Source organism: Amblyomma maculatum, chromosome 1 (genome assembly GCF_055883805.1).
Source record: "Amblyomma maculatum isolate TAMU_Amacu chromosome 1, ASM5588380v1, whole genome shotgun sequence".
In the NCBI taxonomy this organism is placed as follows: Eukaryota; Metazoa; Arthropoda; class Arachnida; order Ixodida; family Ixodidae; genus Amblyomma; species Amblyomma maculatum.
Genome location: NC_139344.1, coordinates 365,852,990 through 365,875,963, shown reverse-complemented (window position 1 = coordinate 365,875,963; position 22,974 = coordinate 365,852,990). Strand labels below are relative to the sequence as shown.

The 22,974-nt window shown below is 41.4% G+C and overlaps 1 protein-coding gene across 3 annotated transcripts in view; it reads right to left on the bottom strand.

The window, feature by feature from the left end:
• LOC146208026 (sodium-coupled monocarboxylate transporter 2-like) overlaps positions 1-22,974 on the bottom strand; it is a 76,419-nt gene that overhangs the window by 17,315 nt on the left and 36,130 nt on the right. For all 3 annotated transcript variants that reach the window (XM_084591708.1, XM_084591707.1, XM_084591709.1), the window contains 8 exons: positions 21,016-21,081; positions 20,109-20,160; positions 15,808-15,875; positions 12,470-12,627; positions 9,885-10,022; positions 8,828-8,957; positions 6,105-6,193; positions 577-680 (listed from right to left, as the gene is read on the bottom strand). In XM_084591708.1, coding sequence (XP_084447834.1) covers positions 577-680; positions 6,105-6,193; positions 8,828-8,957; positions 9,885-10,022; positions 12,470-12,627; positions 15,808-15,875; positions 20,109-20,160; positions 21,016-21,081 — 805 coding nt within the window. The remainder of the gene's footprint in view (positions 1-576; positions 681-6,104; positions 6,194-8,827; positions 8,958-9,884; positions 10,023-12,469; positions 12,628-15,807; positions 15,876-20,108; positions 20,161-21,015; positions 21,082-22,974) is intronic.

Genomic DNA, 22,974 nt, shown 5'->3' with positions numbered 1-22,974 from the left:
GTATTACTTCAAATCGCCCAAGACATAACACCTATTATGTGCGCATAATTCTAGCTCATTAAAGGGACAAAGTGAACTTCCCAACTACTCGTATTCCATGTTGAATACGTTCTGCTATATAGAAGTGTAAAGGGGTAAAGAAACGGAATTTAAGAGAATAACACCATGCTTTTCTGGGAAACTTCTCGCTTAGAATTTGGCTCAGTGCTTGCACTTACATTGAATTTTCAAAAGGGACTTGTTAGAATAATATTATTATCAGAAAAACTAAGTTCTAATGTTATTTCCGGATTTCAACGCATAGGCAATAGTTTCTCCGTTCTCGTCTTGATAATCTTTACGCATATTTATTGAACTAGGAGTTCTATTCAGAGCTGACTCTGTAAACGACCAAATCGTTTCACGCATTCACTCGCCCTTATGACGTGCTAGAATAATTCGCCCATCTCTGTTTTTCCGTCACCATGAGCCCGCGACATGATAAATGGGTATATTGACTCGAAAAAATTAGGAAAAGGAGATGTTATCTTGTTTGTGCTTTACGCGTGGGAACATAGAATTGCAACACATACTTACCAAGGCCTCGTGTAACATGGCCAATGTTGAGACACTTGATCCTCGATGACAAGATATCTACGTAGATGACCGCAGCCATAGTGTTTATAGCCGAAGATATTGTGCTACGGAGAGAATCGCGGATGTCAAAACATGCGAAGATCACAAGTGAAGGATCGCAACGCATGGTATAGCATGTGAGAGATAATGAACAGAATGTCTGCACGAATTATACGGAACACGGTAGTCGATACCTCAGAGGATATTTCGGGTGCAGGAGGTTTGTGTGCTCAAAGCATGAATATTTTACAGGGACTAATTATTCATTGACATCTACCCAGCCTCAACCATAGGGCTACAAAGGAAAGGTTTACAGCTTTCTTCGAAACTTCGTAGTTAAAGGAAAAATTTTCCTGGTTCGGATACCAGGGTGTGGACCTATACCCAAAAGGGATCAGAGGGTGCCACATAAAAGACGTGAAGCAATAGTTTATGGCATCTGCACTAAAGAACATCTGAGTGCAAATAATAGGAATTCGTGCAAAAACCTTTGTGCGAGCCTCTTATCTTATCAGTTCTGTTGAGAGCAAGCATGGGCACGCTCTGCAAATATGTTTACAAAGTTGATTAAATATCAGATTATTGAACTATTCTTCAAAGCCAGTCATCCTAGGAAGGGCCCAACTGATACTTTAGACGACTGCGGGTGCCTCTTATAGTCAGATGTACCTTATTTCTGGAGTTATAACGTTTTGTGAAATAAATTAATAAATCAAATTTGACAATATGTTGATTCAGCTCTCATATCATGACATACCTATAGCAGCACAATCACACTCAGGCCAAGAAGTACCTAAAATTGTCTTCTGAGTATTCCAAGCGAATTAGGTAGGACTAAATTAATAAGCATGTTAAAACGCAATTGCCTGAATTAACGTATCAGGGAAAACTAACACAAACTTATTTCTCCCAAAGAAACAATATTTTATTCATCTCGAGCGAAATCGCCAACTATACCTAACGCTCTGAAGGAGCGTACGTATACCAACTCGGGTCAGGTGCCTTATAAAAAGTACTTGTTTACATATAATGAAACCCCTTAGTATTGCAAGTGTGGGTAAACAAAGAACCGCATAGTTGATAGCCAACAGCAACAGATAAACAAATATACAGTAAAAGTAGCTAGCAGCAGAAAAGGGATCCTCAACCACGTTCAAAGAGATCTGATTGTAATGGTCGGCTTCAAAACAATACCGCATAAAGAAATATTCAGCAATGTCAAAACGGTCTTGTTCCAACAAGCTTATATATCACCGGCACTGAATTCATGCTGAATGACACGAGGAATAAACTATCTTTGAATTCGTCTCTGTGTGCGCATTGTGACGAAACATTGAAATAATTAAAAAAGGGATGGTGGTGGTGAAAACTTTATTTCCGTAAAGAAAGAGAGAGAGAGAGAGAGAGAGAGAGAGAGAGAGAGAGGGGCGTGTCCGTATCTCGTCCTTCTCGTGTACTTCTCGTCCGTGTCTTTTTTAGCGCAATTCCCTTTTTTAAGTATGTATGACCGACTAGCCCTACAACGTGCTCTGTTAAATTGAAATAATTATAGTACAGTATATCAAAAGTTTCTAAATTTGCAGCTTTGCAGTCGATAGAGAAAAATGAAATGAATGAACAGTACTTTGAAATCACTTCGAATAAGTGCTCGTGACTATTACCAGGAAGAGATATACTTGGGGTATGCGAATAAATATTTCTATTAAATCAATGATTATTATCAGAGATTGGTTTTACAGTTTCTTCTAGGCGGTGGCAATTAGCCGCTCCATTTAGAACAAAACCAAATACAGCTTTCCATGAAATGTGAGTGCAATACTTTCTGTTTATTTCTTAGTCGCTGAAAATATGATAATGAGCTAGATTATTGTATAATATTACCTTTCTACAAAAGTAGTTGTTTAAATCTTTGATTAGTGACACAATATCATAAGGTTGCCTTTGCGTTGCTCTTTTACTTTGATGACAATGTATTTGAAGTTTATGGAGTTTTCAGGCAAGATATCCAATCAGATTACAAACTTTTCCAAGCATGTAGTTAGAAAATTATTCAAATTTACTTTCCAGTACTCAACAAAATAGCGACAGAAGTTTGTGAGTATACATGAATACTTCATCACTATTCTGAGAGTGTCGATTATTACTATACTGAAGGTAGCAGTTAAAAAAGTGCATATCTAGGAGCTGATGTAAATATTATTGTGAAATGCCCGGGAAGCCACTGTAGGGATGTTGATACGGTGATTATATGAGCGAAAATGTATACCAAAAAGTGACTTGACATGTCTGAAGACGCCAAATTGCTGCGGCGATGGCGAGAGAATCAACAAAAAAATCACAACTGCTGGGTTTCCATGATAGCACAAAAGAAGGAAGATGTTTGAGCAGTATGAAAGATCACTGAAAAAGGTTTGAGGGGAAGCCTCAGTTCAGACTTCGTCCGGGCCGAGATGAAGACAAGTCCCCTTGTCGAAACGTTGTTTTCGCTTGCAAACTGAAACTGAGAGTCCCCCTCAACACTTGTTCAGTGCTCTTTCATACTGCTGAGTATCAAACATATATTAATAATTTGGACATAATGGCCAGCTTCCTCTGCGAGTGGCAGAACTGCAGATTGACATCACATAGCATGATTATAGAGTCTACGAATACAGTGATCTTAGTTCTTGCGCTCATCCTGGTATTGAGCGGCATTTAAACTTGTTCAAAAAAGAGCAGTGGAGTGACAATGCACTTGTGCGGCCGAGAACGATTTCAGAATCCCAATGAGCGGAATAAAATTATGGGGAAAACGATTAACTAGTCGGCTGCCAGGCAGGTGCTATAGAAAAATTCAGATAGCTTGCTCGAAAACAAATGCTTGGCTTCAAGATTCGAAAATGTTCTTAGCATCGGCACGAGGAGCCCCTCGCTTCAAAGCATAACTACTGATTGTGCCATAAGATAGGATCTAGGTGGACGACATGTAAGCGTTCTCAAGAAGTAAAGGATGCAGTTAAACAGAGCACAAAAATAAACCTATGTGTACGTGATTTAAAATAGCTTCAAGTTAAATTGCGGTCAACGCGGGAGCATAGCGATAGGAAAGCGAAGGGGGAATGTTACAGGGGTGCTAGGAATTAGTTGAATTTTAGTTTTATATAGAGGCCACCGCTTTTCGATGCATAGGTTCTTGTCGCACCAGATATAAACCAGAAGAGGAGAAATATTATTTACACGTATCGGCAGTGTTTCCGCTTTCACGACGCGAAGACAATTCTTTTCGCAATTTCCACAAGCGAGGCACACAGGCATTGAGTTTAAAATGAAAATAACCTTATCGTGTCTGTCATGGTATTCGCGAGATTCAATGAATTGGATAAAATATTTGAAATAAATTATCATCAAATTTAAGCGTCTTTTGCTATTAGAAAAATTTTCTGTGTATCCTCGAAAGATTGCAATCACGCGGAAAGCCCTATATTTATGCCTCATATATCGGACACTAGAGGCTAACGTTATTCCCAACGTCCGAACATCACAATGCTCATACTTCACATCCGACAAGACAAAGTGGAAAGTGCATCCTCCAGCACCTCAGTCACACAGCCACGCCAGCCATGCAAGTGATCAACTGCGTCACGAATTCATATTACTAAATGAAAGAAGAGCTACTTTGTGTTCCGCATCTTTTAAAACAAGCAGCGCCAGATACGGAAGTTTATTTCTTGTTTTGATATAGAGTTTTAGCTTACCGTGATCTGCGACCCGCTACCGTGATCCGCCACCGCGCTTTCCACTGCGCACGCCCAGACCCCCCTTGCCGCCGACAGATGGCGCCACATACTGGATGTCGGGATCAATCAGCTTGAGCGCCCCGCCTACGCGCGGTAGAGAGTCACGGTGGCGGTTCGCGGATCACGGTAAGCTACATCTTTCTGATATCTGCTCGCGAGAATATCCGCGGAAATCAGCGAGTGCGTGCCATCTCCCGAGCTTCCTCCGACCGAACGCAGAGCAAAGCTCAAAACAAATGATAATGGGGCTTATCCAGTACAGCGATATGTTACCACATCAGCCGCTCAAGGAGAAAACCTACCGCCTCTACATAATAAACCATTAAACTGGAATGAAGCAGTAGCGTGGAAACAGCTCCGAATTACATCATACCCGCGTCTCGGCCTACTCCAATTGACACATTCATCCCTGATAAATTTTCCCATTGCGACACCTGTTCCAACCGATACCATACCCCATGGGCTCGCTGGAAATAGAAAGCCGCGCCAGTAGTTCTCACCCGAAACCGAAGCAGTGATGGCCGCGCTGGCCAGCCCTAACTTGGAAGACGGCAGCTGGTGAACTATATAGGCCCCGCGGAAAGAAAGCGGAACGGGGGACCTGAACTGAGGCTCCTGCCCGGACAGACCCAGTTTTCCGGAAATAATTGTTTTTCATCAATCGATATATACCTTTCTCTAGAGCTGTCACCGACGCTACCAGAATGGGTAGATATTTATTTGTTATAATTGACAAAACCTGTACATGCAGAGTTGTCTCCTGCGCACCTTTAAGAAGTAGGAAGAAACCATATTCTGTTAGAGATATTGCAGCTGAAAATAAGAGAAAAAGAAAATAATTTGTCCGGAGATTCCTGCGTGGGCGATAACTGCTTCCCTTATTGTTACTAAAGTGGATTACGTAATATGATATCACTGCACAGGCATCATGAAAGCCATGTAGAGTATAGAGATTACGATAATTTAGGGGCCGAGCGCTAGCAGCCCCGGAAGCGAAGTGATAACAGAAAATAAAGTTGGTTGGTTAGTTGGTTTGTGGGGTTTAAGGCCCCAAAGCTACTCAGACTTTTAGAGACACCGTAGTGGAGGACTCCGAGAATTTCGACAACCTGGCGTTCTTTAACGTGCACTGACATCACGCAAAACACGGGCACCTTGTCTTTCGCCTCCGCCGAGGCCGAGAGTTTCGATGGAGGCGAAAAGCAAGGTGCCCGTGTGCTGTGAAAATGAAGTGTCGCCACCTTCGTCATGCAGTGCACGAAGTCGAATGGATGATGGCGACCACCGTGAAGGACAAGGAAATTGGTTTCTTCGGTAAACAGAGTAAAGGGAAAACTCATCCATGCATTACCAGCATTTCACTTCAGGACTCACCCAACAAAGTACACTAAGCGGCGGCAGGAGTTTTGTCTTAAAGTGTGGTCAAAGATGACTATTTTTTTTTTTCATATCCCGCCGGGGTGACGCAGTGGTTAAGGCGCTCGACTACTGTGCCGAAGGATGTGGTATCGAATCCCGGCTTCGGCGGCAGCTTTTCGATGGAGGCGAAAAGGAAGGCGCCCGTATGGTGTGCGATGTCAGTGCACGTTAAAGAACCCCGGGTGGTCGAAATTTCCGGAGTCCTCCACTACGGCGTCTCTCATAGCCTGAGTCGCTTTGGGACGTTAAACCCCACAAACTAAACCAACCAAACTATTTTTTCATAATAATTACCTTGTCGCTGCAGTTACTACTGCAGCGAGAAAAAGTCCTGTGAATCCCGGGAAGGTGACGAGGTAGGTCTTTATGTAGAAGGGCAAGATCTGTTGAAATACAGAGAAAAACGGTAGTTTTGTCAAATTCCTGCTTCCTTTTTCTGTATACTGGGTATATACTGCGTGTAGGTTCTGGCCTTGTCTAGAGCGAAAGGTGTGGCAAATTCGTTCTTGTCGCTGTCTTTCAAGAAGAATAAGGCCCAGAAAAATATTCACCGCACAAGGTGGATTAGTTTTCCACGGATGAATTTTGAATACAGGAGGGAGTGGGCTGATCAGATCCTATATTTATGGCGAAAGCCTTTCTTGGCTCATGAGTGGCTTCCGCAGGAACGTGTCAAATGAGGCAGATCTTTAGCCAATCCAGCAGTAGCCACATTACAACCAATGGTTAGTCCACTGAATATAGTTATAATAAACACATAATATTAACAATAATAATAACAAAAAGGCTTTCATCCTAATGAACATTGAGGTCTGAAGTTCCTCCGAGAATTTTTTGAAACATTTCCGCCAAAGAACCGAACACCTGGCCAGTAGAAACCGTATTCATATTAAAAAAAAAAAAAAGTTTGTGTGGAGGCACTAGACATCGAACCCAAAATCTCCCGAATGGGAGGATACTCAACCGAACGTTCATCGGTTCGCTGAAATGTGTTTGAAATTCAGGTTTAATTGTTTGTTTCATAATGGTTGGCCAACTTGTCGCCATAGATGTGTTTTAACAAAATACTGGAATGGAAAATAATGAGATACTGGATTAATAGGACCACTGAAGGAAACGGGGCGTATTGATGCATCTTCATATGAAAAACAGTGAAGCAAACTCGGACCGAGGCAACGCAGAGACAGAGCGCTTGTCTTGTATCGGTCGTTCCTCTGTCTGTGTTTGCTGCTCCGTTTTCCATCACGAGTATCAGGACCTGCATCACGTTTCTACACGGGGTTGAATGAACCGGCTTGTCTGGACAATCAGGATATATTCGTCTACAGCACATCTACCCTGTCGCATACTGAACAGGATAAACCAGTTTCTATGGCTAAACACGGCATTAACGTGACTATCTACAAGTGCACCTGCCCTAAGTTAAAACCTACATGTGCTCTTTGGAAGCTCAGTGGCGCCCTCATAGGCGACTAAAAATTCGAGAACACTTTCGCGATTAAAGTTATGAAAGGCGAAAGCGTGATTGCTGCATTCTGCTATGCGACTGTTGCGCATTTAGCGATGAATGCTGGTACGAGTAAAGCGAGCGACTACTCTTTCACATTCAGTGAATTCTGCTTGGCAGCGACGAGATCGCGTTCCTTGTACCTTCGCAGCTCTACGTTTACTGTTGTGTGGTTGATTTGACCGGGTGCGCAACATTAATTAGTAATTGAGGAAATATTAGCACAACGGTCACTAATTAGCAGGTAATTATCAATTTGTCATTGATTAGTAATTAGTATGATTAATTAGTCATCAATTAGTAATTGAGCACTGATTGACCTATGGCTATATAAGGCACGCATTCGCGCATACTGTAGTGGTGCTCTGTGATTGGTCGAGACCTCCATGACGTCATCCCGTCTTGAACAATCAGAGCCGCCGCAAAGGCGTGACACTTTTGCTGACGACAACGATGAGGCAATAAAGGGTTGCGCCTTAATATTTAAAATGTCGCGTCAGGGCAAGTTTTCTCCTCCTCCCCAGCTACACATGTACCGGCAGCTGGGGAGATGTTCGAAGAAGAGGCTACGGCGGCACGCTTGTACTCCTTGTTTAAAGCAAAAGCTTTATATCTATGATGGGCATCCTTTCTCATAATAGAGTTACGACGGCCTCCTAATCCGCATGTTTGAGATAAAGAGGCAAGAATTTTGGGAGTACGCGCCATCTCGTAATCATGCACCAAATTACTAAACTGCTGGAGAGTCGAGCCGACAACTTAATATACCTTATTGATAGTGATGATGCTGAGGACCATACCCTTTGAAACTGGTCGGCCCCATAAATGGTGCACAAGACAAGGTGTAAAGGAGAGAGAAGTAAAAAAAAAATGAAAAGAAGTGAACAAAAAGACTGACTAAAATGGGACCGCGAAGAGGAAGATGTCAATGTCCCATAGGATGGGGAGGGGTATAGGAGGGGGAGGGGGTGGAGGGGCTGCTCATTTTACTCACTTCCCTCGTGGCATAACATTTGATAGGTTTCGAAGCGCCATCCGGAGAACATGCAGCAAAATAGGAAACTGCGAGAGCTTTCAACCGGAAGCTTGAATTCTCACTCCTGTGCTTTGATGCGTGACGTGACTCACGTGAGCACATGTTGATGAAGAGAGAGTACAAGCGAATTAGGATCGGGAAATGAAGTCGGTGTGAAAAGCCATTAACGGTATCCCGTTAATACTGCTCTGATGTTGCCCCACCCATTTTTGGTCCACACCTGAAGCCCTGTTCCTAATATTTATGATTTTTCCTGCTGAGTTTGCCGACGATAGTAATAAAGCCTTTGAAACTTTGCAGTTGGCCCATACATTCTCTATACCATGTACATATCCAGTAGTCTTATGATAGCGACGAACTTGTACTTAGTTTACAAGACAAAATACCTTCTTGTTCCCAGATAACTTTTCTCAAACATGCATATTATTTGCTTATAAGCATCCTTGAAATCTAAATTCAGTACTGTGCATTTACCTGATCATAGCTTCTGACAGCACCCGCCAGCAGGGGGTCGCATCCTCTGAACCACAGTACCAAGGCAAACGCCATCGCAAGTAGAACAAGGTTGAAAACATTTAGGAGCAATGCCCCAATGTACGTGGTTCTGTGAGAAAAAAAATTGGATATATCTGTAACATAGGACAGGAAAGAAAGTGCGGAGTACGGTGCTTACTTTAAATGCACGTTGGAGACTAATCGTTGGTATATACAAATACATGTACAAAGTAAGCAATTATTTTAGTATAAAACACCCCTAACTTTAGTGGCCCTAAACGTTTGTCATAACTTAGAGAATTTATTTTTAGGCTAAAGACGTTGCATGTACCATCTGCCAATGTTGTTCGAAAAGTGCTGCACTAGTGTCTAGTGGGGATCTTAATTTTGATCTAACAGTCGAAGCAAAGTACCGATAACCGGCAATGTTAATAGATGATAATCTCATCCTTAGCATACAAAACTTCAGCTCTCCACTATATGCCCCATCTTAAGAGATAGATTGAGCCAAGATACTTTTGAAGAGTATAGATGACACTTGTACTTTCGATAACGGCAAAAAGTTCTCAGGATAGAGGAACTGGTTACGTGAGAAATTATCTGTCCTGTCCGTTAACGGTCCATGCTTAATATATTTTCTATTTATTCGCATGCCTTCTCAATTTATAGACCGAAGCAAAGAAGGCATTAGTAACAAAAGGCAGAAAAAAGTATCATAATAGCAATTCAGTGTTAAACGTATACTCAGATTACTATCTAGCAAAAATGAACGTAAATTCTGGAAAGTAGCGTGTGTTATCACCACGCTTTCGTACTAAACGTAGAGGCAGAATATAGTCATAAACGCTAAATTCTCTCTTATATTGTCTAGCCCGAAATATTGAAGTGTCGTAAACTTTCGCCCGAGTTGAATATTTGGAACGCTCACTATGGAATGGTTTTAAATACGGCTTATATTATCTTGAGAATGAAAGCGTGGTAAAAAAAGGAAGCACAATTACAAGCATTCTTGTATGGAGGATACGATATTTCAAACCTTCGTGCACTAGCGAGAGTCCTTGAAGCCATGCATCTCTGGACGACGACTTGGTCCATGCCGACTCGGTACAGGGCGACCGTAATTGAGGATACAGCTGACCACACATTCTCGTCATGAGTGATGTCAAATTTCAAGCTTGGTGCATAAAAAGAGGAAAACAGTGCAGAGTTAATATTTTATCAGTTCACATGTTCATTTTGATATCTAATGCATTCTTGGGGTATTCCACAGTGTGGCCTACGTTTCGAACTGACTTAAATTAACCACCTTTCGATAAGGAAGCCTGTAGAAAAAGCTTCTGGCTTTTGTTGCTGTTGAGTTTGGCAGAGTATTGGTTGTCGACTGATGGGTACATGTATTTGTTACTATAGCCTTTGCCTAACTAAAGTATTACTTGAAAACGGAATGCGGAGTATTAGGTTATCTATGCGTAGGAAAAGTAATTATGGCTATTGCAATTGTTGCTGCTACAACTTTCGACCAATACACCTTTCAGCCATTTGGATACGCTAAAGATTGATTGCTTAAGATATTCCTACTGCACAGGATATTTCCGGAAAACGCTCCAGTATGTTAAGCACATACGCTTTTAAAACATTAAGATCCTTGGGGAGCATATTATTGGCGGTTTCCGATTAACTTCACAACTAGAAAGCTGTTGTAGGCAGCTGCACTGGGTAAAATATATGATAGTATAAGTAATAAAACTGCACGTTTAAATATGCACGTTTATTCTTTGTACTTTAAAGAGACGTTTGAATATACCGAGTGCCATATGGCGGCTGCCTACGACCAATAAAATTGCTGATGGAATTTCTTGTGCTGTTTCGATTTTCTCAGCAAGTCGCTTGCTGTTGTTTACGGCTTATAGTTAAATCGCGCCACTCACAGACTTGGCATATAACACTTTGCGAGTAGCTTTGTCAACAGCAACGCGCGATCCAGCATGTTAATGAAGAGCGGATGAACAGCAAAATAGTTGCGAGGTATTATATTACAGTTGTTTCTTGTCTAACATCTTTCTAACGCCACCTTGGACGTCGCAGCCACCGTTCGATTGCGAAAAAAAAAGCAGCACTGCAGAATCTCTATTGGAGTAATGCGAAAGCACGAATATTGCTGTTGGTTGCTTCTGGTTGCTTAATTCCCTTCTTGTTTACACATTTTAGTCTTTGGTAATTTCATTTCGGGCGCCAATCCCTTCATATACCATTTTTCGGCTCCACTTCCAGTTGCGTGACGTCACATACTCTACGTCAAATTAATTCACTTCTTGTTTACCAATTTAAGTCTTTGGTACTTTCAAATTGTGAGCCAATCCCTTCCTATGCTCTTTTTCGGCTCTACTTCCGGTTGCGTGACGTCACATCCACTACGGCACCCCTTTCTTTTTTTCCGCTTTCAATCCCACCTTCTCCTTTCCATTACGGCGCGGTTCAGGTGTCCACAGAACAAGTGTGACAGATACAGCACCTTTCTTTTCCTGTGAACCATTTATTCTAATTATTTACTTATTAGCATATTGGCTTAATTATGTTTGTTAATATATCAATACGCCCCCCTTCATCGATTGACACCACTCATTATCCTCTACCGCTTCTCAATTGCACACGATTTTGCGGACATGTAATGCGGACAGAAATCTGTGAACATAGCCAAGTAATGCTTTCGCATTAAAAAGACACCAAAATGGAACCAGAAAGAAATTTAATTTACTCATTTCATGGGGTAATATGCACATATGAATTTATTTCCATCGATCAAATAGAAAACAATTCAGCTTCACCTTTAAGGGCATCACGCAATAGTGTTAAGGCTCCAACCAGCATGCGGTATCTCTGGCGTATCCTAGTTGTTCTAAGCCAATTTTTCGACTCGCTAAACAAATGTTTAGCTTGAACTGATGAGGGAAAGCGATATAGACCTTAAGATTAAACTACACTACCCACATCCAAGAAACGACAATTTCGAAAACACTAATTTACCTTAACATAATTTATTCCCTAGCACTGTGGTGACGTTAAAAACATTTCTAATATCATGTGTAAAGAAGCTGCTATTATCATCGGTCGGCTGATGCACTTCTCTTAACTTTACTGTCCACAGCTTTGCTATCAAAACGGCACTTATGTTACCAATGCAGTGTTTAAGATGGCTGACGGCGTTTTTACGTGTACATTTGTACATCTCTGAAATATTCGACACATAGACATACTGGCTCTCGTACAATAATTTGAACAATAATACTCCTAATAAACTTTCATCAGCGAGGTACGCAGTTAGTAAAACAATTTTGCACAAAAATTTCAGTGATGCCTTGAAAGGACGAGGTGCCTTCGCATGCTAAAAGGGAGGACTTAGAAATAGTTCGCAGTGAATGTTATGATTGAAGATTTCTTAAAGTGTATTGACATCTCCAACTTGTCCTTCCTGCGCCGAAGCCGCTAACAAATTGTACGGAAATATACCTCAAGTGAATGTGTAGCGCCTTGCATGAAATGTATTCTTCTGGTTTTGATATCCTCATTTATGAAGTAGGGATTAATTGGTGAAAAAGAAAATGCGCGTCTTAAAATACTTACTTTGCAAAATATGCACGCAGATCAATGTCTGACAGAGGTTGCGGAGAGGCTCCAGGACTGTTCCAATCGAAGATAATTTTTGCTATAATGGTCGCGGGTCCAATTAAGATGAAGACGAGCTGCATGCAATCTGTCCATACTACGGCTCTCAGTCCACCCTTTTTTTTTACAAGAAAAAAAAAATAATAATTCATCGGTATTATTTCTCCGCATTATTTAAAAGTAGTATTTTAGCAGATGTGTCCCCACTGTGCAGGTAAGCACCTATTTTATCTCGGTATTTGATATACATTCTAGTATTGGATATTTACAGACTAGCCCAAAGCAAAATACCTCCACACTTTTTAATTGCTACACTTCCCATGATATTCCAATAGGTTTATGAAGTTAACCTTTTTCTTTTTCGGTAGTGGTAAGTTTTGTAAAGAACGACAGGAAGAGGTAGTTCTAAGTAAAACCAAACTCGGCTGGAAAGGGTGCCTCAGTGCTTTAGCGGATGTTTCGATACCTGTCTTGTTTTAGGGCGAAAGCCCTAATTCAGGGGTTTCTTATATGCTCGACATTCCCCTGCGTCGTCGAAATGGCCGCTGCTTCTAACTAGAACTGCGCTATCACTATCGGAGGGGAAGTTTAGAATAAAGCGTTCCAGGACCCTCGGATCCCGAACTGAGGCTTCATATCTACGTGGCTTCGGACAACTATCACTGCATACGCATTACGGTCCTCTTCTCCGAGCACGCCTCTGACAGGTGCTGGCGAGAAGACAACGACGTGTACTCGTCCTGTGTGTGTCTTCCTGCGTCCCCGTTGTTTTTGATTCTGCTGCTTCAAAAAACTTGACATCATTTACATCTGCTATATTAACTTCGGGATACTATTGCTTTAAAGCAATAGTATGCCGAACCAAGAAAGGGGACTCTAAGGACCTTAAAAATTACAGACCAATCAGCTTACTGTCTGTTACGTATAAGGTATTTACTAAGGTAATCGCTAATAGAATCAGGAAAACCTTAGACTGCAATCAAGCAAAGGATCAAGCAGGGTTTCGGAAACGGTACTCTACTATCGATCATATCCATACCATCAATCAGGTGATAGAAAAATGCTCGGAATATAACCAGCCCTTATACATAGCATTCATTGATTACGAAAAAGCATTTGACTCAGTTGAAACCTCGGCGGTGATGCAGGCATTGCGAAATCAGGGGGTCGACGAGCCGTACGTGAAAGTGCTGGAAGATATATATAGTGGCTGCACAGCAACCATAGTTCTGCATAAAGAAAGTAACAAAATTCCCATAAAGAAAGGTGTTAGGCAAGGAGACACAATCTCCCCAGTACTATTCACAGCTTGTTTAGAGGAAGTATTCAGAGACTTGGAATGGGAGCAGTTAGGGATAAGGGTAGATGGAGAATACCTCAGTAATCTGCAATTTGCTGATGACATTGCCTTGCTAAGCAACTCGGGGGATGAACTGCAAATAATGATTGATGACCTAGACAGGAAAAGTAGAAAGGTAGGCTTGAAAATCAATATGCAGAAGACTAAGGTAATATTCAACAGCCTCGGGAAGGAACAGCAGTTTACATTAGGTAGCGAAATACTGGAAGTAGTAGGCGAACATGTCTACTTAGGACAGGTAGTAACCGCAGATTCGGACCACGAAAAGGAAATAACAAGAAGAATACGATTGGGATGGAGCGCATTTGGCAAGCACTCGCAGATTATGACTAGCAGCTTACCGGTATCGCTCAAGAAGAAAGTATACAACAGTTGCATCTTGCCTGTACTCACCTATGGGGCTGAAACGTGGAGGCTAACCAAGAGAGTTCTACTTAAGTTAAGGACAACCTAGAGGGCTATGGAACGAAAAATGGTAGGGGTAACATTAAGAGATAGAAAGCGTGCAGAGTGGGTCAGAGAAATAACTCAAGTTACCGACATTCTAGTAGAAATTAAGAAGAAGGAATGGACATGGGCAGGACATGTAGTGCGAAGAGAGGATAACCGATGGTCGCTGAGGGTAACAAATTGGATTCCAAGGGAAGGAAAGAGTAGCAGGGGGCGGCAGAAAGTTAGGAGGGCGGATGAGATAAAGAAGTTCGCAGGGGTCAAGTGGATGCAGCTAGCACAGAACCGAGTTAAGTGGAGAAATATGGGAGAGGCCTTCGCCCTGCAGTGGGTATAATCAGGCTGATGATGATGATGATGACTATTGCTTTAGACCGTAGCACTAAACTGAGCAACATTAAACATCTTCAATGTTTTTCATCCTGAGAGCCTCAAATTATCGTGTACATTTTGCTCTGCAGCCGTGGTACATATGCCAGGAGATTCGCTCATTGATCGCGAAGATGCAGGTAGGTTCCTGCATGGAAAACGTATTTCTGTGTAGGCCAATCACATGGCGTCCGTGAACTATGCATCACTGCAAGACAAAAACACAAAGACAAAACTGAGGTGGTCGAAATTACCGGAGCGCTGCACTGGAGATTCTCATAGCATGTGTAGCTTTACTTAAAACCCTAAAAATCACACCAATATGAACCCTAATTTGTTGAGGTCGAGAGTAACGGCCGCAGAATGCGTGCGTTGCATGTGTGCGTGTGTGTGTCTGCGTGTCACACACACACACGCACGCGCGCACACACACACACACACACACACACACACACACACACACACACACACACACACACACACACACACACACACACACACACACACACACACACACACACACACACACACACACACACACACACACACACACACACACACACACACACACACACACACACACACACACACACACACACACACACACACACACACACACACACACACACACACACACACACACACACACACACACGCACGCACGCACGCACGCACGCACATACACACACACACACACACACACACGCACGCACGCACGCACATACACACACACACACACACGCACGCACGCACACACACACACACACACACACACAAACACACACACACACACACACACACAAACACACACGTATAATGTCACGACTCAAGCCACAGGGAGCCGTCAAGGTACATGTAGACGAGGACCCTTCGTCGTTGTCGGCACCAAGCACGGCAGCCGCGCGGCGCTGGGCACGTGGCAATATATGTATTTCGAATTTTATACATTCATTTAATGTTTTATGAGGATATAACCCTCGATGCTAGAGAAGGGATAAAGCGCAATGCAAATGAATGCGGTCTGCAATAATCTGTCCTCACCTAGCTATTAGATGCCACCTAGATGCTTCTGCTGCAGTATAATGCGTTCGAAACCTAGCTGGTTTAAAATACTCACCAGTGCTGTGTACAACGTTCCGCACAACCCTATTCCAATATTACACCACATAAGAGGAGCTCCGAATACTGCAAGAGAAACAAAAAAGTTATTCAGTATTTCCTCGGTACTTGCCTAAATATATATATTGAAATGTTACATTTCTAGGGATGATGCTAACATGCGACAGTTCGTAAGGACAGAGTAGATTGAGACCCTAAGTTGAATCTCTCCTAATGTATTGCGGGTGAGAAAATTCAAATAAAAAATAAATAAAATTGTCTAGTACCACAAGGGCTTTTATAAAATAAAAACAATAAATTAGAGGAGGAGGGTCAGTAGAGGTATGAAAAGAGGGAAATAGAGGGAGGAGTATACCATCATAGCGTCCCCCAACCAAGGGAGCGGGTCAGTGCAATCAACGGCGTTTGTTCATGAGTAAAAGAGTCATCAATTATACAGATAAATACAACAAAACACTGCAACACTGTAGTGAACTTATGACATAGACTAAATACAATACTGATGCTGTTATACATATTTTAGCAATTACACGAACATAAAAATGGATACATAAATCAACAATTGTTATACATAAATCAACAATCAACCAACACAGAATTGTACCGGACACATTAAAAAACAGCAAAACTTCACATACTTCAGTTGGACACAGGCCTTGAAAGTCTTGCTCGTACACTTCCCTTCCTGAAACACTTTTCAACTGAGTTTCATGTGCTTGAAATGTTTGATGCATTCCACACATCTCAATACACCATCACTGCACTTCACTGCACTGCAAAGATATTGTGCTAACATGCGACAGTTCGTAAGGAGTAGGAATGTAGGATTTATGAAAGTTTGGCAGTTTTAACACGCTAGTGTGAAAAATAAAACCGTTATGCCAGAAAACTGACACCGCGGCTTTTCGTGGCAGGTGTTGTGACACAAAAATTGGAAGCATGTCCCTGGCCGCTCGCGGCTGGCCGTCAGCACGGCCTGCACAGATTACTCTGCGCATGGCGTGATCTTGCGACACCTCGTGACATGAGTGAGTTGTATAGAGCTGTCTTTTCCAGCCCCTAGTTTGACATGCGAGAGTCGCCTAGCATTGAGCCTAGCATTCCTGTATTCCGAGCGCGACGCGCATACCTTATGCTTCGCAAGCACATTCTTATGGATCAGTTAATTAGTGATATCGTGGCTTTATTTATATACGGCGCACTTTTAACAAAATAGCCCCTTTTCCGTGTCTCTAATAAACAACCACTAGAAGCGGGGCGGGCAGGTACTAATACACCCTTTTAATGGGTACAGCAAGCAGCCCTGAACCATTTTAATCTGTGCAGAAAGCAGCACTGCACCCATTCATAAGCTCACACCCTGCAGAAACGATGCATCTTACTATTCAATCACCCTTTGAATGGGTGCTGCAAGAAGAATAGCACCCATTAAAAGTGTGATTCAATACTCCATGCACCTTTTCTGGAGTGTGCGAGCTAGTGACACGGAAATGTACATTTAATTGTACCATTGTATTTACAGTGTACTTTTTTATATTATATACTACTAGGCGTGAGTGAGGTAATCGATGCTAAAATTGTAGTTACGGAATAAACTAGACGAAATGTGCGTCTACTCGAAGCCAGGTTCTGAAGGCAGTCGGCAAACGGATACCAATAAAGCTGTTGAGCCGAACACTTAGATATGAAGTTTAAGTGTAACTCGAATGTTTCACTGACTGACGGCATACCGAACAGTTCCTGCTATGAAACGGGTAAGGCGAGGTTAAATTTGTATGCTGCTAAATATAGTGGCAGTGATTTGAAAGAAAAATGTGCTAATACGACACCCAGATTAAATTAGTCCTCACGTTTGAGTTTCATACACAAAGAAAATTATTCACATGGCCATATATTGCCGTGTGAACAATAGGAGACGAGAATAAGACAAGAACACAAGGAAACTGATGGTGAGTACACAAGTAATGAAGAATGAAACAGCAACACGGTTGTTCTAAAGAAATCCTACTGATCGAACTGCCCTGACAATATTGAACTTTAACGCAGGTAAACGAATTCGGATCAAGACCGTAATTTAAGAAGGTTTTTCAAACGTTACTTTCAAACCAGTACTTTCCTAATGCAGCGAACGTCACCCATTCGAGTCGTGAAGCTATGTCAGCTGTCCACGAGTAACAGTATTATAATTATCAGACAATTTGACAAATCAAAAACTCGACAGAAGGTGAAAGGTAGTGCATTAGACATACAGTAAATTAATCGTTTAATCTTAAAAAGCGGTTTTTTACATAAAAAGCGTCCACTACAGCACAAATAATTTTATACTTTTTCAACAGAAAGGAATGAGAATCAGAAGTTTATTTCAGCATCGGATACACGATGCTACGGGTGTAGGCAAAAAGCCTCCTGCAGGCTTGACGAGACCTACACCCCACAGAGAGACATTTGGCAGGAGCAACAACGATGATCATAGTAGTGAAACCAAGAATACAAGACATTGAGAACATTCACGTGAATTGGAAATCAGGAAAAACAAAACATCGATAACCTTCACAATCTGCTGTCTCAATGAGGAGGCATATTATGAGTTAGGAGTGATTGGTAAGCAGTATTTTAAAGTTTGTCGTCCGTAATTTGTTCCGGTGCGAAGTACTACCAGGAGCCAGCGCTGCGTGTGTTGTATACTTTTGTTCGTAGTGTTACCGATGTAGGATTTTAAGGTATGTGTCATTTATCGCTATGCCGGAACGGTAGCGTGCGGTAAGAATAGAATTGTACAAGGTGGGAACAGGTAGTATCTTTAGTTGATCAAATATTGGTTCTGTACGGGTGTCAAGTTTAGCATTAGTGATGATTCGTATTGTTTTGTTTTCTATAACCTAGAAAGAACGTTAATGTCAGTTTGTGTGGTAGTGCTCAAGCACACGTTAGTGACTATGTTCAGCATGTATGCATGAGATGCCATGAAGAATGTTAAAACGCACATGTAATTTAGTGACGAGACAATAAGAAACATTTTCAATTATTGTTCTCTGCAAATATAAATCATCTAGCTAGCGCTGTCCAGTTAATATACATAATGCTCAAAGTATTGAGAATCCCTTTAAGACACAAGTGTTCAATAAAATGAAAAACCTAGATGCCGTGGAATCAACTTGTGTTTCTAAGGCACACATGACGCAAGAAACCCCCAAATATTAGATTGCTGCCTTTTCGTCGGCACTAAAAGGATGAAAGAGAAGCTATTAAGTTCGATGTTTTATGAAATTTACTTATTCATGAGCATTGAAACAACACTTAAAAATTATTTTATTAACACTTAAAATTATTATTATTAAGGAAGGACACCGGTGTGGCAAAACGAGGAAAATAGAAATCGGAAGTTCTTAACAGTGGACCGATATGTCTTCGAGAAGCGGTCCTAGTTATACGTCTTTTTTTTTTTTTAAACAAGTTGTCAGCAGTTATTTGCTGCGAACATTTGTAAATTTCACGAAGGCCATGTGTTCGTTTCACTACTGGGTTCTTTTGATTCTAGTCATTTTCCATTTGTTTTGAACGCATTGCACCGACGCTGTCTCAATACTTGACTGCGAAACAAAAATCAACAGCTGCCTTCTTTCCTTATATATAAACGCCGAAAACCGTCATCTGCACACCTTGAAAAATTATACTGTGAGCGCGTAATGCAATTAGATACTAGCTGACGAAGTGCAGTTCGTGTTACAATTGCTATCGCTTCTCAGGCGACCATTAGAATCTTTAGTTAGAATAAAACGAGCTAATATATTTACTCGAATTTCGTAACAACTGATTTTTCGGTTCATGTTTCGGCGCTGTATCAATAATAACGGCCGCATTTATTTCAAGTTGGCTAGACAGGTTGTATGGCGAGTGCTTCAGTACGGCGATAAATGATCGTATGAATTGGTAAACGAGGAGCTGCGGGAAACACGAAATACATTGAGGTGAAGCGATAAATGCGCGCGATTGGCTACCCCACAAGTTCTGAAGCGTACGAAAGCCGAAAAGAAAACAGTGATGCAAGTTGAATTATGGCCGCCGTTTGGAAAATCTTAATGCTGGCATGTAAGTATGGAAAACAAAAAAATGACCGAAATCAGTAAACATGGGTCTCTAGCATAATTAAGCAGCGTTATGACAGCGCTCTTTGCCGATTATGATTAGAAATAACGTCTCAGACGTATATGGTGTCTGTTAGGGAAAGAGTTACTGAAATTAGACTAGTCCTAGGAGCAATTCGATTAGCCAGGACAGCATGTATCAGGTTAAACTTACCTGTCACTATCGTGAGGCTTGCTGCATAAATGGTCAGGGCACCGATGCTTTGCTGCAAAATAATAAGGGCGCAAATAGCTGTCAATAATGCAAAGAAATAATTTTGTGCTCTTGTGCTCTCTTGAAGCGTTTATTGTCCTTCCGCTTTGTATTTATTGTTCCTTATTTTGATTATCCCCATAAGAATAATTCCTGTCAACTCCAACAGTATAAGCAATAAAAAATTACAAAAAAGGACCCAACGTTTGCCTCGAACTCGTAGACTGTTCGCTCCTTTATATATATTTAGATTTATTTATTTATTTATTTATATAATTTCAACAATACTGCCTGCATACATATAGTACGGGAGACACCGTTTTCATGAATGCCTTGATCACAGATATTGCTTCGAGGTGTCGCTATTTCCACAAGTCGCAACAACGAAGCGCAGTACCTGAAGATATCTACTCACAGCATTAATCGCGATGTTTAGTAATAGCCTTGCACTGTGTAACTGACTACAATTTGATCCGCGGCAATTTAAATTATTACGTAGTGATATTAGTGTTGGCTGGTCGTCAACGGCCCGTAACACCCTTCTTTCTGATAATAATACGTCCAAGCCTTGAATTTAACCTTCAATTCGCCCTCCTTTTAAATTCCATAAGTGTCCTTGTGAAAGTTTTATTTTTCTTGAATTACAGAGCTGAATTTCAGAAATATATGATACACTGCAGGAAAAAAATCAGTACAAAGGGATGCAAAGTTTTTCACTTATGTGAAACTCCAGGCTGCCTTCTAAGTAAGAGAAATAAACAGGTTCCTTGAAGACAGTGTGAATGCTGCTATATAAACCGTTTAACGGGACAAAAATCTGGTTTACATCAATATAATTGTTATGCAGGCAATACTTTCAATTGCTTACCGTGAGTAGAACGTAGATAACACAGGTGGTAATTGAGATGACCGAATTGAATCGGAGCCGAAGGTACTGAAAAGCGAAGTTTCCACCCGGTTTTAGTATTTTCGGTTTAAAAGACTAATTAGGAGAAATTCTCCCAGGAAAGGGATTATATGCTCATGGGAGAAAAAGGGTGCAGGTTCGATTTATGACTAAAAATCAATGCCGTTGGTCATAAAACGTCGCCGAACTCTGTTACAGTTGATTCGGTGGAATTTAAACAAGAGGTGTGGCGCTTTGATTAAAATAATATGCTTTCAGGTCTGCCTGGGACAGACAACTCATTTAGTTTTTAAACGAACCTTTTCGTCATCGAGGAGTTCATCTGTAGTTAACAGCGTTTACAGGGTATCTTCTCAAAGACATTATCTATGCTGGTCCCACGTTCGGGGGAAGGGGGGGGGGTGGAGGGGTGCTCCTGACAGTCTCAAGAGAAGGATATGGATGAAAGCCAGTTAGTGATCCAGTACCAGAAATTGTTGCGCTAGAAAAAAAAAAGCAATGCACTCAGGAACTAGTTGACACTGAGGCACTGACCTTCACTGGATAATTTTTAGATGTAGCTTCGATTTATACACGGTTTTTCAACAAAATAACACTTAAAATAAATGAACGTCTCTTACCACATTATGATTGCAAAGATCGCAACACTCCTTTTGTCAGGGTAACAGAAGGTGTGCTGACATGGCAGTAATGCCACTCTGGTTCATCGAAACTGCATGGCAGCTGGTGTTTCAACGGAGTCACACTGTACCGCACACTGTACAGCTCCATTGAGGCTTGGTTATATTATACTCATTTCTTCCCAACTTGATACCCCAGACAAATTTTCTCTACTCCTGGTATCTTCTTAGGTAAATTCCCTAAAAATCCCAAAAGTTCACCAGCCCATAAAATTAAATGCTTTCTTTCAAAGAACCGCACAGCAGAAGTCTTTAATACCTATTGAAAATACAGGAAGGTCTTGTTGCACTACCTCTGATACCTTATTACGTCAATCAGGCATTGGGCTCAAGATGAAACATCAATGCATTGCATGCTGAGCGATTGCTGAAGTATTGAAAGGAATGTATTGTTGCTGGCTTCCGCTAAAGGAAAATAGTGCGGAAGAAGGTCGCTCCGGATTGTAAGTTTTCTCACTACACATTACATTGGGAATCTGATTTCGCACTGTTCTCAAATCAGTGCATCTGTTTGTTCAGGTTTAGTTGTTTGCATAATCTCCTTGGCCTGCATCTAAAACATAATGCTATTTTTGAAATTTAAGAGGGCGTCAGGCGTTGGGAATCTTTGCATGACAAACCTGCCCTCTTCATTCACAGTTATAAATATCTGTCATCACCTTTTTAAAAAGGGAGTTTCAGTTGGAAAATGTAAATTCATGTTTGGAAATTCGTAGTGTGGGAGTAGGCCTACATAGTCTGCGCAAATACCGGCATGCAGAGCTGAGTTCGAAGCCCGGATCACAAATTCTGAGCAGTTTAATCTCCTGTTTCTGCATGGGTTCTTGGCTATCCCTAATGAAAAAAACCTTTTGAGTCACAATACCCTCATACAATTTCTTATACTAAACTCATGCTAAACTCGTACAAATCTCTTATCATCTCATACAAATCTCATTCAACCTATGGGAATTATATGAGATCGAATAAAATTTTTATGAGTTTACTATGAAAAATCTGTATGAGCTCATTGTGACTCATACGGCTTTTTTCATTAGGGTAAGTGCCCCGACCGGTTAGTTTTGCTCGGAACCAATTTCATTAATATATGAGTTATGGACAGCAGCCTCGCAGAGGCTCAGGCCACCTTTTGCGCAGTCTTGTAAGTGTCACAATTGAAAATGCACTGCACCAGACGATCCCCGAGACGTTTCGGTATTGGTTGTATGCTTCATAAATATGACCATAAATACAGCGTTTC